Source organism: Nipponia nippon, unplaced genomic scaffold (genome assembly GCF_047370975.1).
Source record: "Nipponia nippon isolate SJK-2023a ecotype South Korea unplaced genomic scaffold, ASM4737097v1 scaffold_6, whole genome shotgun sequence".
Classification (NCBI taxonomy): Eukaryota; Metazoa; Chordata; class Aves; order Pelecaniformes; family Threskiornithidae; genus Nipponia; species Nipponia nippon.
This window is the reverse complement of record NW_028262380.1, coordinates 78,020,503-78,037,014: the sequence shown is the minus strand read 5'-3', so window position 1 is coordinate 78,037,014 and position 16,512 is coordinate 78,020,503. Positions and strand designations below refer to the sequence as shown.

At 37.3% G+C, this 16,512-nt stretch overlaps 1 protein-coding gene across 4 annotated transcripts in view; it reads right to left on the bottom strand.

Annotated features, from left to right (window-relative positions):
* Positions 1 to 16,512, bottom strand: part of PDE5A (phosphodiesterase 5A) — a 68,262-nt gene that overhangs the window by 12,524 nt on the left and 39,226 nt on the right. For 3 of the 4 annotated variants that reach the window (XM_087735559.1, XM_087735561.1, XM_087735562.1), the window contains exons 10-14: positions 15,006 to 15,181; positions 13,481 to 13,540; positions 7,269 to 7,415; positions 4,788 to 4,913; positions 2,601 to 2,695 (exon numbers count right to left, since the gene is read on the bottom strand). In XM_087735559.1, the coding sequence (XP_087591685.1) occupies positions 2,601 to 2,695; positions 4,788 to 4,913; positions 7,269 to 7,415; positions 13,481 to 13,540; positions 15,006 to 15,181 (604 nt within the window). The remainder of the gene's footprint in view (positions 1 to 2,600; positions 2,696 to 4,787; positions 4,914 to 7,268; positions 7,416 to 13,480; positions 13,541 to 15,005; positions 15,182 to 16,512) is intronic. The other variant, XM_087735560.1, reaches the window with a different exon arrangement.

Here is a 16,512-nt window from a genome sequence, read left to right as displayed (position 1 = left end):
TTACTGCTGACCTCAGTGGACCCTGGTGCGGGGCCCAAAATGTTGATCAAATTTCCCCCTCTTCCTCATTGCATAATACAGTTCTTAGCTTTTGCTACTGTATCTTCATTTTCAGCCCCTGGTCCCCCGTTGCTTATGTCATTTCTTCAACTAAATCAGGATTCTTTTGGAATTCTGTTTTGCTGCTGATCCTGAATCTATTACTCTAATTATAATCTGACCTGCAAATGTTTAATCATGTAAGAAATTCCTTTTTAGCATATCGTTCCATGGGACTTTTTGTATGGTTAAGGATCATTCACATGAATTAGTGGTTGCAGGACTGGGTCCCTATGTAAGTGAATGCACACAGAGACTCAAATAAAAGTCATAAGAGGGGACTCCAGGGATTTAAGAAGCAGAAAAATGTGGAGAGATAGATGGAAAGACAAACAAAAATGCGGAAAGGGAGATTAAAGGATGCAAGCCCCTGAGGATTATGGGCTGGCTGCCCAGCACCTCCTCTGAGACCACTGCAAAAGGAGTATAGAGCAAAGACGCTTGCGTGTTTCTGTAAGGAAAAAAATTGTAGGATGGTGCCAACACATGCTGGGTGAAATTCCCATTGAGTTAAGTGGGATTCATACTGTGTCCCCTAAAGTTCATCCTGACTGAAGAGAGAAATATGTGAGAAATATCTTAGGTTATCTTCCCAAGTACTGCATCAAACTGGAGCTTGCTCAGTATTTAAAGACCCTGGCTGTCTGGGAAGACACAAGTGCTGGAAATAAACTCAGGTCCTACTTCTGTAGTACATAGCATTTCTGTTAAACCACCACCACACCAGGCCAAAGGACACCACTGCTTTCTGAACACAGTGGTTTGGTTATGCAGTCTTCATATTCTGTGCTTGCCTACTTTACGTGTGGGTTTGGAAGAAAAAGAAAATAAAACCCCTGCGTATCTACCAAAAGACCTTTAAGCAGTTCATTTCCTGTAATTTCTACTACCAGGACCGTTTTAATGTTTGAAACCCTGTTGCTTAAGAAAATAATCGTATGCTAAGTATCCAGTCTCCCTGCTTCCAAGGAAGAAACAAAACAGATCCATTCCTGGAAAAAATAACTTTTCGTTTAGATTTAGAAGAGGGATTTAAAAACAAAATTCGTGGAACTTTCTGTTGAAAGAGAATTATTAAGCTGTAATCATCTCTGCTTTACAGCATACGCGAATGTTAGATTTTGCTGTCTATGACACTTTCCCAGGACATTTTTGAGAGGAGATGACGCATCTCCAGATGTCTTCCAGGAAATTTATTTTTAAATAAATAAAGCAAAAAATAGCTAACTGGTTCCAATCACTGCAAGGCTACAGTTACTGTTGGAATCCCCTATTAGGGAACTAGAAAAAGGTTACTCTTCCAATTTTGTGGGGTTTGGGGTTTTGTTTTTGTTTTTGTTTTTTTGCTTTACGCATCAGTCTTAGTGTTATTCTGAGCATATATCCGAAAGGCAGGAATTCTGCTTCAGCTTACTTATTTTCTGCCTTTCAGTATTCTCTGCCTCAAACAAACTTTTCCTCCCCTAGTATCTTACTTTACACACAGCGAGAACAGCAGACCACTTCTTCCAAAGGTAGCTTCAAAACCACTCTCCAGTTCTGCCAGAAAAAGATACTAGTATACATTTCTGGGTATCTTTTCCCCGTCTCTGGTCAGATCAGGACACATTGCCAAATCACAGTAATCACATTACACCATGTTTTAAGTCAAGCTGTTTATTTAATCGAAGAATCATATACTGTTACTTCAAGTGAATACTAAATTCACTGAAAAACACATTTTGGGCAGATCTGAAACTATTAATGAATTCTAAAAAAAAAAAAAGTATTTTTAGTTAAAATGGAGAAAATTTTAGAAGAGTTCAGATGCTTCATTTTGATAACTTCAATGTGAAATATTTTGTTTAGTAAAAAGTTTTGTTTCAAGGTTTTAAAACATATTTTGACTTTTTGCATTGTAAAGGTTTTTCTGTAATTCCAGAATTGATCAAAGTTGAAGAGTAAAGGTAACCTCAAATCAATGCAAATAGATTTTTAATGTGATTTATCGTATCCAAATCAACTTAGAATTCTGGGAAAACATGGCTAAATCATGAGTAAAACAATCAGAGTTCAAAATGGTAGGGAGACACCTTTGTATCAGATGGCTGCAGACCTCAGCTCTGTGCTGGCCCAGACTGGACGGGGAACAGCTGGTTGGGCAGGGAGCAATCTGAAAAGCTGCACGTTTCCTACCCGCTGTCCCTGAGAAGCTGGGACCTCTTGCCGTCACTGTATGGGAAATGGGGGATGGGACATCCGGAACAGGAGTAGGAAGACGCTGCCCCTGCACAGTCTGCAAAGAGTTTACTACTTCTGCCATCGTAGTTAGTCAACAGCTGAGGTTGTGCATCTTTGCTTTGGACTCTTGAATGTTTCTGGCTGTTCTTGCTCTTACTGCTTTGTAAAAGCCTGCTCCTTTGCACAGCCTCACAGCATTAAATCAATTAGGTTGTACTTAATTTAACTCTGTGATTTTGGTATTCATTTGTTTTTATTGAACCTCTCTCAGACTTGCTTACCTTTGTATGTAAGAGTTGTTCACTCCCCTGTGATCCAAATCATGACTTAGAGTTGCTATCAGCAAAGCCAGTGTTTCTAAGTCAGTCAGTTTGCTCTATATGTAAAGAGTAATACAAGAAGTGAGTTAGCTTTGTGATGGGGATTTATTTTGCACAATGTGTTTTATATCTGCTGTCTTGTCTTTACCCACATAGCAGATACAGTTCTGGCCCAAGGAGGACAAGGACGTAAAGTGGTATGCTGAGAATAAGGGTTATCTCTGAAGCTGTGGTGCACAGTAATAACCATTCTTCGTAGGCCTCAATGCAGTTTTCAGAGGGAACATCATCTAGCTCTATATATACTGATGAGAAAACTGATACAGAAGTGACTTGTGTAATGTCACCTGGCAGCGAAGAGAGAGCATGAGGAATTTTTTTAAATACTGGCCCCGTGACTCTTAGCTCAGCTCCTCTATTACCTCAACGGAATTAGACTACATTCCCTAAGTAGGTATAAAAATTCATTATACAATTGTCCTTGGAATAATCAGAAGGGAAAAACGTCATGCTTTTCATTGATCACTGGGCAGATAAATTAACAGAAGTTTAAAACCCATGGAAAACAAAATTAACCAATATCTGACTCATTATTAAAGACTTTATTCTGGAGCTCCAACAAGGATTAGCGGAGAGGTTACAGTTTTTCTTTTGTGACTATTTTGTATCTTTAATATTGTTCCATAGAATTCGATAGAAAATGTATTTAAATCTGTCCAGTGAGAAACAGAGGCTGGTCAAAGTTACAGTATTCATGCAGCATTTCGTAATGGGACAAGAATAGCAGGCACAACAGTCAGGACAGGAATTTGAAGAACAGCTAGTGACAGCACTGCCACTGGGAGGCTGTATCTTCTGTGCAATCAAATCCAAATTTTCTTTAAACAGTTACAACTTCGGTAGATTTGGATCTGCTTTCTAGATAATGAAACCTGGCCTTAGTCTAGTCAAAAGACAAATCAGTTTGGAAATGAGTGATTTTATGTTTCTCCTAGGAAGATCTGTCCCCCAGTGCTTTTCCTCTCAAACTAGAGAAAATTGAGAGACTTAATGTTCAATGCCGTTCTCACTCCAGAATCTAGGACATGAAAATCAATGTGGAGTGAATCCAATGCAGTTAGGAATAAAACAATTTATGGAAATTGCAGTGGAGACTGACAGGATTCCAGAAATAGCAAGCAAGCTATCAGGATCATCAGAGATTGCTAGACTGCACACAGAGCGAAATGACCATGTTCAGTTCAGTATAGAACGAATATGAAAGCCCTTGCCTTTGTCTCTTCCAGCACCTTTGGTCTTTTTTTTTTTTTTTTTTTTTTTGCAAGACAAAGTTTGTAGAGGAAGGGAATGCCTCTTCATTATTCGTATTGGGTTTTGGTCTACAAATAGGATTTATTTATTCTCACAGAAGTGCTTACTGTAAAATAGTATAAACCAACTAATAACAATTGTCTGTAATCAAACTGAAGAAACACGTTAATTCATAATGAACAGAAACATTTTGTTTTCTTCAAGAATATAAAAGCAAAACCTAAAAACATACTTTGGAAAAATCTTGAATCAATATCTTTCTTACTTGGGGGATCATCTAGCCCTTCAGTATTTGTGGTAAAGACTGATTAGGTTGTTTTTTAAACTATTATGTGTCTTTTAAGAGGAAGGTTGAAACATTGTCCAAAAGCATGGAAATGAGCATTTAAATCTTCATTTCCAATAAATGTTCTATTGTTTGTCTAAACCTGTACTCAGCTCTGTGTTTGAACTTAAAAAATTTCCTGTTGAATATTATAAGGAAACATCCTGAAATAGGGTCAGTCCTTTTCTTCTCCACCTTTTTGACTTGCTTGTAGCTTATGCATTACCTTTAAAAAAGGACACAATCCTGTACGTGCCTTATTTGAGATATTCCCATTGGGACCACCCACTTGATCATTTCCAGAAGATTTAACTGAAACTGGGTACATAACAACATGACAACAATTTCACAAACCAAGCCCTTAAAGCCAGAAGTCTGCAGCAGAAATATTTTGATTTCACTAGCAATACCATGGAATGATGAACATCTTACTGACATGACAATCAGAACTATGCGTCATTATAGAATTTGCCTAGCCAGAAGATTCTTAATGTAGAAACAGAAAAATGTACCTGAATTTTACCAGACTTTAAAGCAGCAAACATGCACTGTGCTGTATTAAAGGCATGTCTCCAATTGTGATAAGCAACATTTTTCCGATAATTTTTCTTTACACTTAAAATCCATCTGCAGAGAACCTGTGAGAAACAGCAGCACAAAGTTAACTGCAAGTGTATTAGAAATCTATTATTTTTATCAAAACAAATCTTTCTCTAATCCCACTGGAAAACTGTCTTACAGTCTTACAAACAAATTCCTTTTAACTCAATTAAGTTCAAATATAACATCCTTGTAACTGTGAACATAGATAAGAATATGCTTACAGCCACTAGTTCAGCCTCTCATTGAGTACATAATACTTGTGGGTTTGGGTTTTTAGTACTGATGGCTAAATGTTAGTGTCAGATGCACTGCTGTTAAGTCAGAAACTGAGTTATGTCAAGCTAACTGGGAGAAAAAAATCCTTGTTTGTAATGACATATTTGATACAGATTTTTTTTTTTTAATTACAGAGTTCTCTTAAGAGCTGTTTTGATAATGAACATGTGGCTTTTCCCTCATATCAGCTTGTCAAAAGACAAGCGGAATTGGACTTTGGAAAGCAAATAAGTATGATAGAAAGGCAGTGATTACTATATTGCTGGGTAGTATTTTTTTATGCAGGAAGAAAGTATTGTCCTGGATGTTTTACACAACAGTATTACAAGTTGTGGGTTATACTTTACTTCTTAAGAAAGTGAAAAGTATGAAGGTCAGATAATAATTTGATGTGTACTAGAATAGGTCCCTTGGTTTTAATGGATACAGCATACTGCTCTGTTAAATGCTGTTTGAGAATCTAGGCCTTGGTTTGTTCAAGAAAATTTTTAATGTTCGTAGTGAAAGATGTTGTACTGACGGAAATGAAAATCCAATATCATTCACCCACATAAACAATTCCACACAAAAGCAGCAGTATTCTCTGCCTTTCCACTGTTAAAAAAGGAGTGCTAGGCTACTGCCAGTTTTCTTTGGCTCTAGTATGGAAAGTTGACAGCACAGCTTCAAAGCTGTCAACATTCTCTTGCTTCTGTTGAGATGTGTAATTATGTGTCTGTTGTCATGGTGTTATTTTGGTTTTGCAAATCCATTGTAATTGTTCCACTAGGAACTAGAAGCCCACCCGTTACTGGGCTACCTGACTCCCTCTCTTCTTTTGGGACATAGCCCTTAAGGAAGTACAAGTTCTTGGCCTTACTACAAAGGTGAAACTAAGTACTGGGATATTCAAGAGTTCAGACTAGGCAATACTGTACTCCTTTGGGCCCTTAAACACTACTAATCTAAACTGGTCTATAAGCTGGTCATCTAGAAAATAAATACCCGATTTCTTTTACTAATTTGTTTGCCTATGAAGTCCTCCAAATTAATCTCGCATTTTGATACTGAACTTTGGAAGTTTTGTTGAAAAATATATAAAGCAAAAATAAAATATTTAAAAATGAAGGTTTTTACAAATAGAGATAGTGTGTATTGACTGGAAGAGCCTAAGAGATTATCTAGTCTACCTCCAGGGCCAGGAGCAAAACAAGAGTACCTGTCTAGATCACCTCTGACAGATGCATATCTACAACTAGATATATTGGTAAAAACCTTCAGGGAAATTTCCACAGCCCACATGAATAATCTGTTTCAGTCTTTCCTATCTCCGTGACTATAAAGTTCCCTCTAATCTCTAATCTAATCTTTTGGGGGGGAAATACTAAGTTAATTACTTTTACTACCTTATATGGACATAGAGAACGATATTACTGTCCTCTTTATAGCAGTCTTTCACTTACTGAAAAGTTCCTATCATCTCCCTCCTCAATATTCTGTTTTCTGGAGAAAACCAGCTTAATTCATTCAAACTATGCTCAGTCTCCTAAATTGTTGTGTTTGTTTGGGGTTTTTTTAATTAATTTGTATCTCTGTGTGTCTCTTCAAATATGAGCTACAATATAATTACTCTATGGGCCTGAAATCCCACTCTGTCAGTAAAGAGTGAAATTTGCCCCTTTTTGCTACTACAGCACATTATTGACTTTTACACGGTTTCTGATACTAGTAGCTGTGAACTGTTTTTCTCTGTTACCACTAGCTATTATTTGTTTTCCATTTTTAATTTATGCATTTGACTGTTTTCATTACTCTTTATATATTTATTCTTGCTGGTTTTGAAATATTGCTTTTCATTTTCAAGCTCATGTGAACTTTAACCAAGTCCTCTGCCTCCACTCCCCAAGTTTTCTAAAAGCATTTTACAGTCCATTAACCAAATTATTAATAGTTCAGTAGAACTAAACTGAGGACAAACCCCAGTACTGCCCACTTTATATACCTTTATAGTTTGCTAACTACTCTTTAATACAGGTTTCCAATTATATTTACTGTAGGCTCATTTCACTATTCTCCTGATTTTCTAATAATTAAATTGTCTCCTTACGTGAAGCACCATTTGATAGCATTCATACCTCATGTTTCATTTGGAAATTTTGCACCAGGTTGAGGTCTGTGAACATTCGAATTGTACACAGTGTTGTTTCAAAATCTGATAGTTCAAAATCACTGAAGGTGAAGTCAGTTAGGTTGAGAGATTGTGCAGATGGTACTACAGCAGCCTAGAGAAGAATAAGAGAACACAACTTAGCACTAGGAAAGAGAAAGCATAACATAAATATCTGCTTTTTCAACAGAGTAGTGGTGAGCTACTAAATTTTACCTTCACATTATACTGAAACCTGATGATTACTTCTCATTTATCTTTCCCTAGTCTTTCTTGTATAACATTGCCTTATTTGCTTAGATTTAACACACACTTTTCTATAGATCAAGAGAATAAGGACAGGATTACCCAGTCAGTCTGTTACCTAAATCACCTAAGGCAAATTGTAACCAAGAGTATGTCTGAAATTGGGAGACTGAGAAAATAAGGCAGTGGAGTTATATGTTTGTTTTTATAGACATGCAGACATCAATATCTGTAACCGTTGACATTTTTCTAAAAATGGCGAGCAAAGAGATATCAGTAGAACAGAATTCCTAATAGAATCCACATTCAGCGCTATGGTAGTCAGAATATGTCCACAGGCACAGCTTTCTCAGGGCTAGAAACCTGAAAAATGAGGGTTCACCTGTGATCAATAATCTTTAAAACCTTTGGACAATGTTTTTGATGTAATTTGAGTACAATCATAAAACTTCAATGTGAAATTTGAAATTATAAAGTAGACAAAACCCCCCAACTCTATACTTTTTAAAATCTATAGCTTTTATTATCAGTAATATCTCCATGTATTACATCTCTATGTATTACAACTCTATTTTTTCTAGTTATAAAATTCAGAGTATAAATATTAGTTGCCCTTAAAAATACAGATGTTAAGTTTGCTAACAAAATAAATGGTAAGTCTTACACTATAGAACACAAATTAGTATCAGTTTTTTCAGTAAAATAAAAGGTGGAGTCCTCAGTGCTGATTCTTTACAGTTGTTTCACCTCAATATGAGTGTGGTTTAAAAGAAAATCAGGTAAAACTGAAATGGTGAAAGAAATAAACCTATGTGTTCATCTTCCTCTTCTAGGGGAAAACATTTCTCCAGCATGGCCTAGAAAGCTGAGACACTGAAAAGGAAGCATGTGTCATAATCTGCAGTATTATTACATGTACCGTGCAAATCAGCTCTCCCCATAACTACGTCTACCAATCTCTGTTCCATATAAGGTTGCTGTTATCTGTCCTGTGTGTCAGAATTGGAAAATCATGAAAGATTATGAAAAATAGTATTTACACAGGAAAGAAATGTCAACATTCTCACACGTTTCTTGTACTAGTAATTTTGTGTCCATAGGTTTGGATTCATGTGGTATTTCACGTATGAGCATGTGAAAGAACCACCAGGCCTCTATGTTCAGGGGAAAATAATGCAACCATTCAGGAACTCTAATGACATAATTTTGAAAAACTGCAACTGCAGTCTGGTATTTGATGAGGAAAGGGGCTGGAAGGACACGGTAGGAGCTCAACAGAACACCTCACGCCTGTGTTCTGACTTCATTCATAATTTATCTTTCCCTTCCTTGATCTCCTGCCCTTGACAGCCACAACAATAAGTTTCATTTCAGCTGAGACATAAAAAACTGTATCCTATAGCTATTCAAGGTTATTTAACTGGATTAGATATTTCCTCTTTCACTTACTGAAGCCAGTAGAGCTATCTGCCCCCCATTTTACAGCATGAAAAGTTCATCAGCTATTTTAATTTCAAGTTACTGAGCTATGGTCAGCTTCTGTAAGCACTGACCAAACCACCTCTTGCTCAATTTCGCCACCTCAGGAATATTATAAAGAGCATGAAATAGTCAAGAAAAGAAAAAAATGTGCCAATTAATTGCCCTCTTTGTGTAACTGTGACTTTTTAATGACCATTGCTTACTATAGGCATTGTATTAATAGTAATTAGTGGTGAATAATTAATTACTGACTCCATTTCATTACCTGGTTAATTATAGAATATAATTTTTAAAACTTGTCTTCTATTATGACTGAAAATCCTACAGATAAAGCTCATAACTTCATTTCATACACCAAGGCATTACCTTCAAGGAAAGCCTCAAGCACAAGAATAGTGCATTCTGGCATGCAGGAATCAAGCGAACATGGTAAAAGGCCAGCATGGATGAACAGGGAATTCCCGAGTGAGCTCAAATGAAAAAATGAAGTACACAGAAGGAGGAAGTGGGGATGGGCTACCTGGGAAGAATATAGAGACATTACCAAAGTGTGCAGGGATGAAGATGGGAAAAACAAAGCTCAGCTTGAGCTGGAGCTAGTGAGGGATGGGAAGGGCAACAAAAATGGTTTCTATAAATACATTGGCAGCAAAAGGAAGGCTAAGGAAAATGTGGGACCACTGGTAACTGAGTGGCAACTGTAAACAGTTTTGCTTTGTTTCATTTACTTGGTGTGATAAAACACAGGTTGCAGACAGTATCCAAGCTCAAAGGAGATGACTGATGCAATATGACATTCTGTGGTATGTGGAAATGATGATAAAAGTGAAAAATTAGACTGCAGCCTATTACACGAGGCAGATAATGAATAGAATAGAATAGAATAGAATAGAATAGAATAGAATAGAATAGAATAGAATAGAATAGTTCCAGTTGGAAGGGACCTACAATGATCATTGAGTCCAACTGCCTGATGAAGCATCTATTTTCTGTGCTGTCAGATTATTTAGAAGCAAACCAAAGCAAATGGCAAAAAGGTACATCCAGAAATATCATTTTAATCTATTTTAGCCATGTTGATACAATGATATGAGTGCAAAATAAAAATTGATAAAATTCTGAAGCCAAGTAAATTGCCATTCATCAGCTGACCCTCAGTAGTGGAACAAAAGTTGTAGTATGCAATGTGTTAGCTTTAGCCACCAGGGAGGAGGGTCCAGTTTACAGACAGTGACTTGCTACATCCCTGTAATTTAGGCACCCGGATCGCATCTCCACACATTACATCGAAGCTGTACAATCTGAAGCCTGGAATAAACTATGAGTAACATCCATCTATCACTTCAGGCAAGGTGGTTATATTAGTTAGCTGCTCCACAGGCTGATTTCAAAACTGAGGTCTTTCTATGATGTGTTAATGGGAAGATCGTCAACACAAAGGTATCCCAGTAATGTGGTAGAGGCTGTTCTTAATTAGGGGAAAACACTACCACAAGTACTTCACAGAAGTTGTTGGAAAGTCTTTGTCAGCCCACCAAAAAAGAAAATAAAAGTTCTCTACACCTTGCTGACAGTTCAAATTGGATTGCGAGGAAAGAATCATTTGCATAAGAAAGGAACTGGCACTCTTACATATTTCCCTGAATCGGTACTTAAAATAATCACTTCCTCTGAACTGCTCTCTAGAATCACCTGTCTCTCTCCCACGACTAATAGGAGAAGCTAACGAAGTAAGCTAGCTTTCTCAACTTGGGTAGCAGTAACTTTGTCACTACTTATCCAGGACTTGGGTTAAGACTAGGAATAGGAGTACTGATGTCTTTAACATGAATGACTTGATCTTGAAACTCACTTGGCCCTATCTCTTCAAGTACTGCTACCTTTATCAATACATAGAAACAGCAAATAGTTTCAGAAAACAAATGACAGAGGTTGATAGTTGCAACATTTAATTGTGTTCTACTTCGTGAATACAGAGACAAAGGAAAAAAGGCAGGAATGATCCTGTATCTCAAAGGGTACAGGCTAACAACGCGTACTTAAAGAGCAAGATTTGTCTCTTTCCTTGTTTTAGCAATAAGGTTTTAATTGATTCAACTAAAAGACTACAGTGCAGGAGTATTAACCATGTGGATTTTTAGGGTAAGGGTCTGCAATCGCATCTGATCATAGGGTAATTAAGAAGAAAACCAAGGCTATTGTCAGTAGGTTGAAATTCTGTCTCTAAGGTTTTGCTCCTCCAATCTAAACCTTTCAGGAGTCCACAAATTAAATGTATTTGAAAGCTACAGTTTTAAATTAGAGGAACCACTTCCTGATAATTCTGTTATCACTAATTTCACTTGTGACACACTGTAGTAATTCCTGTTGCCAATGCCATGTCTCACTAATAAAGTATATATTAACTGTAATGATTCAAAGATAGTAAGTACAAGTATCAGTACCAATATTATGCTATAAAGCTCAAGTCCTGTATCTATGTTGATATACCACTGATTCTGCTGAATAACTTTGTGGCAGCATGTGTCCTAGCTAGGGGAAAGCTCTTATACTAAATTTTACATTGTGTTTAGTTACAAAATAACAGAAAGAAATACTTTTTTTTTTTTACTGCAAAGGTGTACATCTGAAAAGACAAGAGTTTCTTTAAATTTTTAGAGAAGAATGTAAACTTTTAAGGGCTAAGGAGTGCTCTATCCTCAAGGGTAAACAGCGGCTTCCAAAACTAAACTGAGTTCTGCGATGCGCACTGAAATATTTGAGGATAACTTTTGCCTCGGTCCTTTGTGAATTTGTGGTCTTTATTGCTCCTAAAACCAGTGGGGACTGCCATTAATACAGGTTCTGTCTCTCAGTTAGGGAAGATGTATGTTTTGTGGCCAATTAATGTTTTTGTCACTGAATTAGGTATCTTGTACACAAAAGCACAAAGAAGAAACCAAATTATCAATGAGGTGGTTAGATCTATACTGCTATATAAAACAGGACAGGGATCATTCTCTAGCAATGAGGCAAAATGCCACAAACTGATTTGTCTATACTACATAGTACTTGGTCCATGGTTTGCTTTGGGCTCCATGTGGTGCCCTGAAGTTCTAAGATACCCTTATTTTTAGCAGCGTTTTCTTTTTTCAGCTCAAATTATCTGAGCTAATCTGATTGGTCTGATAAACTTCAGAGTGATGGCTTCATAGCATGAAAATAAGGGTATTTGTTTTACGCCCTGGGATGTGACGTGAGGATACATAGTATATCTGAGGGTGTAAAACCTGCTCAAATAGCGCTGCGAGACTGTATGCTAGAGGAAGCCAAACCGGGTGCACTCATCCAAATCTGGTGCACTCATGCAAATGTGGAGATGGCCTGTGCTATGTGCTCTGGTATCGCCTTAGAAAGTGGGGGCTGACATGGGCCAAGATTGTGCTAGGAAGCACATGGACAGTTAAGTAGTAGAGGTGGACACTGGTTCAGTGCTATGTTTATTGTGGTTCTGTTTTATTTAGCAGTGAAGATGTAACCACAGAGATTACAATGCAAGCCCTGAAGAGAAACCCTAGAAGATGCTTTAGCATGCTGGTCTTGTCATTGCCTCTTTATTGATGAGCAACAGCGTGGTAGGACTGAGGTTCAAAATCTGTGTGACACTAACCATTCTAGAACTATCCTTAGTCTTGTGCCGTGTTCTGTGGCACCTTGCTTGTCCAGTCCAGTCCCATACTACCCAGCTTGTGGTCCCCGATGTCCACCTTCCTCTCCATCCCTCCAATTTTTTTTTGTACAGCAGGGGTGATGCCATTTCCCCAGAATGTCTGCTCCAACAGAGAGAACCGGAGAGACTAAGCACAGGCTGTGCTTTGATCTACACTTGAAATCATAGCTGTAGTTATTCCTTAGGCAGTGGTTTCTAAACACAGAATTAAACATGAGCAGAACAGGACACTGCACAGAAAAGTAACCATAAAAATAATAAAAAAAATCGTTGCATTAACAATTAAATACAGAATTTCTGTGTAAGGCCCTAAAGCTGCACCCATACTTGGGCTGCTTGAAAGGTACCAAAGATATAAAATATACAACATTCAGACTTAGCTGCAGAAAGAAGAGTTCTCAACATTTTGCTTCTGAAATATTTAATCATTGTGAGTTGATACTAACATGGCATCAGCTGTTACTGTCACTTAAACTCATGAGAAAGGCAGTTGGTGTACTTCTGGTTCTCCTGTAATTGCAGCTCTCTGGCCAACGTGTATCTCTCATTGTAGGCATTGTAAGATTTCCCTTTTATGTGATGTATTGATTCAATTCAGGAACTGATCAGTTTAAGCTTCATTGTAATTTTTATTTCTGGAAGATGTGCTTCTGCATGTTTAGGGATCACAACTGTGTAAAGGACTGCCCTTTCTTGTTCTATTAATGGAATATTTCTGAAGTAATAGTAAAAAATTCAATTACCGCTGTTACCTGCAGCTCCCTCGTTTCCTCCTCAGCAGCAGAAGCATGGTATGAGAGAACCTACAGAAAGAGAAAAGCAGCCCTTAGTACAAAGAAAAGAGCAATGTGATAAAAAGGTAATTTTCCTAAAGCAGAATTTTCAGCTTGCAGCTGCACTGCATTGCACTGCACTGCCTTTGCTGATGAAATCTAGTGCCCGTGCGGGGCCCGCACTGTTTTTAAGGGAGCTCTCTGAAAGCATATGGGGAGATGTCTGCAGCTTTCACAAATCTTCCACAGCACAGAATCTTCTTGAGATAATTAGGCCAAGAAAACATAAATAGTTTCTATAAAAGAGCAAAGAACTCTGATTTTCTCTTTGGAAAGTTTTCATGCCCCACTTTCAAAGACAAATAATACATGAAACAGCTATAATTATGAGCCTGACGTTGTTGCCATAATAATCCTTTCAGGAGTTTATTCAGACATAAAAGAAAGTTTTGCCCTAACTGAAACTTGGCAAAAAAGTCTGAAAGACAATATGTTTGTTTTAAATTAACAAAATAAGCTTATATCTTTTAGCTGTCGAGAACACAGGACATGAAAATGTTATGGAGTTTTTTTAGCAACTAGAGACTGACTTTTTTTGCAAAGAAGCCATCTTATATACTGACCTATAATCTGTCTGGACTTTCTAGATTATCTATAAAGTGTTATAGTAGGAGAGAAAATTGCTAATTTGCCATATAAACAAACAGCTCTTTTTTTTTAAAGCACTGAAATTATTTTGACAACAATTTTACCACCTTTTTATTTAACATGACTTAATACAGGTTTATTTGAGAGTTGTAACGTTTCTTTTAGAGGCTACGGGGTACATAATCCCCATTTTAGGAATTCTGCAAACATTCTGTTTACATAATGAATGTTGGGAGATCCAAAGTCTACAGATTTTTCACTTTCAGCTTCAAGCTATCACCTCTGAGTAATTCAGCTTCTCAGACTAAAGCCCTCTTCAGATATGAAACTTAACAGTAACCAATTCAAAGGCTGAGACCAAATGACGTTCATCTTGATATGGCTTGACGGAATCTGAGGAAATCACTGAAAACCTACAGCAATGCTGCTGTTACTCCACAAACCGGTTTGTCTAAAGGACTGAGCCAAAATCATCACAGAAAACCTCAGACAAGAAAAGGAAGCCCCTAATCCCCCAAACCATTTCCTCTTCCTATGCAACAGAACAAACCCGCTATGTTGCCAATGTGTAGCCTCATGTAGAGGAAAAGATGCATTCAGCTCACCACTAAATCTCACGAGTAAAGTTAAAATACAATATCAAATGAAATAGTCTGTTGGCAGATACTGAAAGAAGCAGAAAAAAATCCTGTGCAACTCAATAGGCCAAATGCTGTTCTCCTGGGGGAGAACAATTTCTGTTCAGCATCCATGCGAGTAGCTGCACTGATGTGTAGAACAGACAGGGTCTGGAGAAAATCAGGATCTGTTTTGGGCTAATTAAGGACCACCTAGATTTTGAGCTCACCTCTAATGTCACCATCTGTTTGGCCATGGCTCTTTCTACAGCTTCGTACATCTGTGTATTCTGGATCCCCAAACCACAAAAGATGACAAATGCTTCCAGGAACTGTTCATCGTTTCTGTTGAAAGCCTTGATTTTGCCCGAGTTTTCTTCCATCTTATTCACAAGCTGGCAAACCCCTATGCCAGGATACAGAAATTGAAAGTAATACAGAGAACTGCCAACATATCACTTATTGTATGGAACATCGAGAGAAAAATTAAACCTAGGACAGTTTAGCCTATAATATAAACCACCAATATACATAAAAGTGACACACAGGAGTGCTGTGGGTTTTTCGCCAAAGTTTTTTAGAGTAATTTCACTGTATTACAGAATAAATGCTAAAACATTATATATTACTTAGTAGACTCAAATGTATTAGGATTTGTAAAACAAAAAGGTAGGGCTTTACAGACTTGATTATCTTGTGAAATTCTAGGGTCGTTTTCATCCTAACTTTTATTATTAATAGTATTCTAGATTGATTTAATCCCTAAAGACAATTTGTCCTTTGGAGGCTAATTAAATTTTTGTAACCATGCCAAAAGAACATTTATGAAAGTCAGAACAGTGGTACACAGAGTCTTCACTTCCTTATTTGAGTCAGCACTGGAAATTTTTGAAAATAAGTGAACTGAACAGAGAATACCCAAGTTGAGGCTCAAAGTTTAAGTATACTCGCTGATTCTATGAGGATGTGATTGAATTCCAGCCTGCGCCAAAGACTACTCGACTCATTGAAAAGCATCTTACTGAATTCACCTTGTTAGGTTCAAACTTGTGGATAGTTGCATCTGTTTATTTTCTGTTAAGAATTTCTGGGCTTTTCTGTGCACGTGCCATTGAAAGGTCTGACAGGTAACTTCTACCAAACCTTGCTGCAGCTTAAATCCCTGACACCATTTTAAGCAGAGGGAAATTCACACATATACCTCACTTCAGTTTTAGAAAGCGGATGGCAGTTTCTGCTAAGAAATCAGAATATTAATTAAAGTAGCTGCATTGTAAGTACACATTGTCTTTGGCAAAAACTGCTTTGGGGGTGATTATTGTCTTAAGTGAGTCCAAATGTTTTCTCACTCTCATGAGTGTGAGTACGAACAGTTTTGAGCATAAAAGCTAGCATTTTCCTGGCCAACTGCAAGTAATTACCCCAGTGAAAATAACAGTTGCAAGTTAAAGATTCTGAAAAAAAAAATTACTAAATGAAAAAAGTCTTCATTTTCTCTAAATTGCTATTGCGTACCAGTTTGTATACTTTATGTATTTTATGAAGAGCATTTTGCAGCAGAAAGAGTAAAATATTAAACATGTATTTAACCAGCAAAAGAGAAGATAACTATTTAGCATGGTGTTTCCAAGACATTCTTAACAATTTTTAGGTTTTCTTGCGTCAGTAGAGCTACTCCTAATTTACACAGGATATAGGAGCAGAATCTGAATGCTTTACGCTTCATAAGGTCAGGGA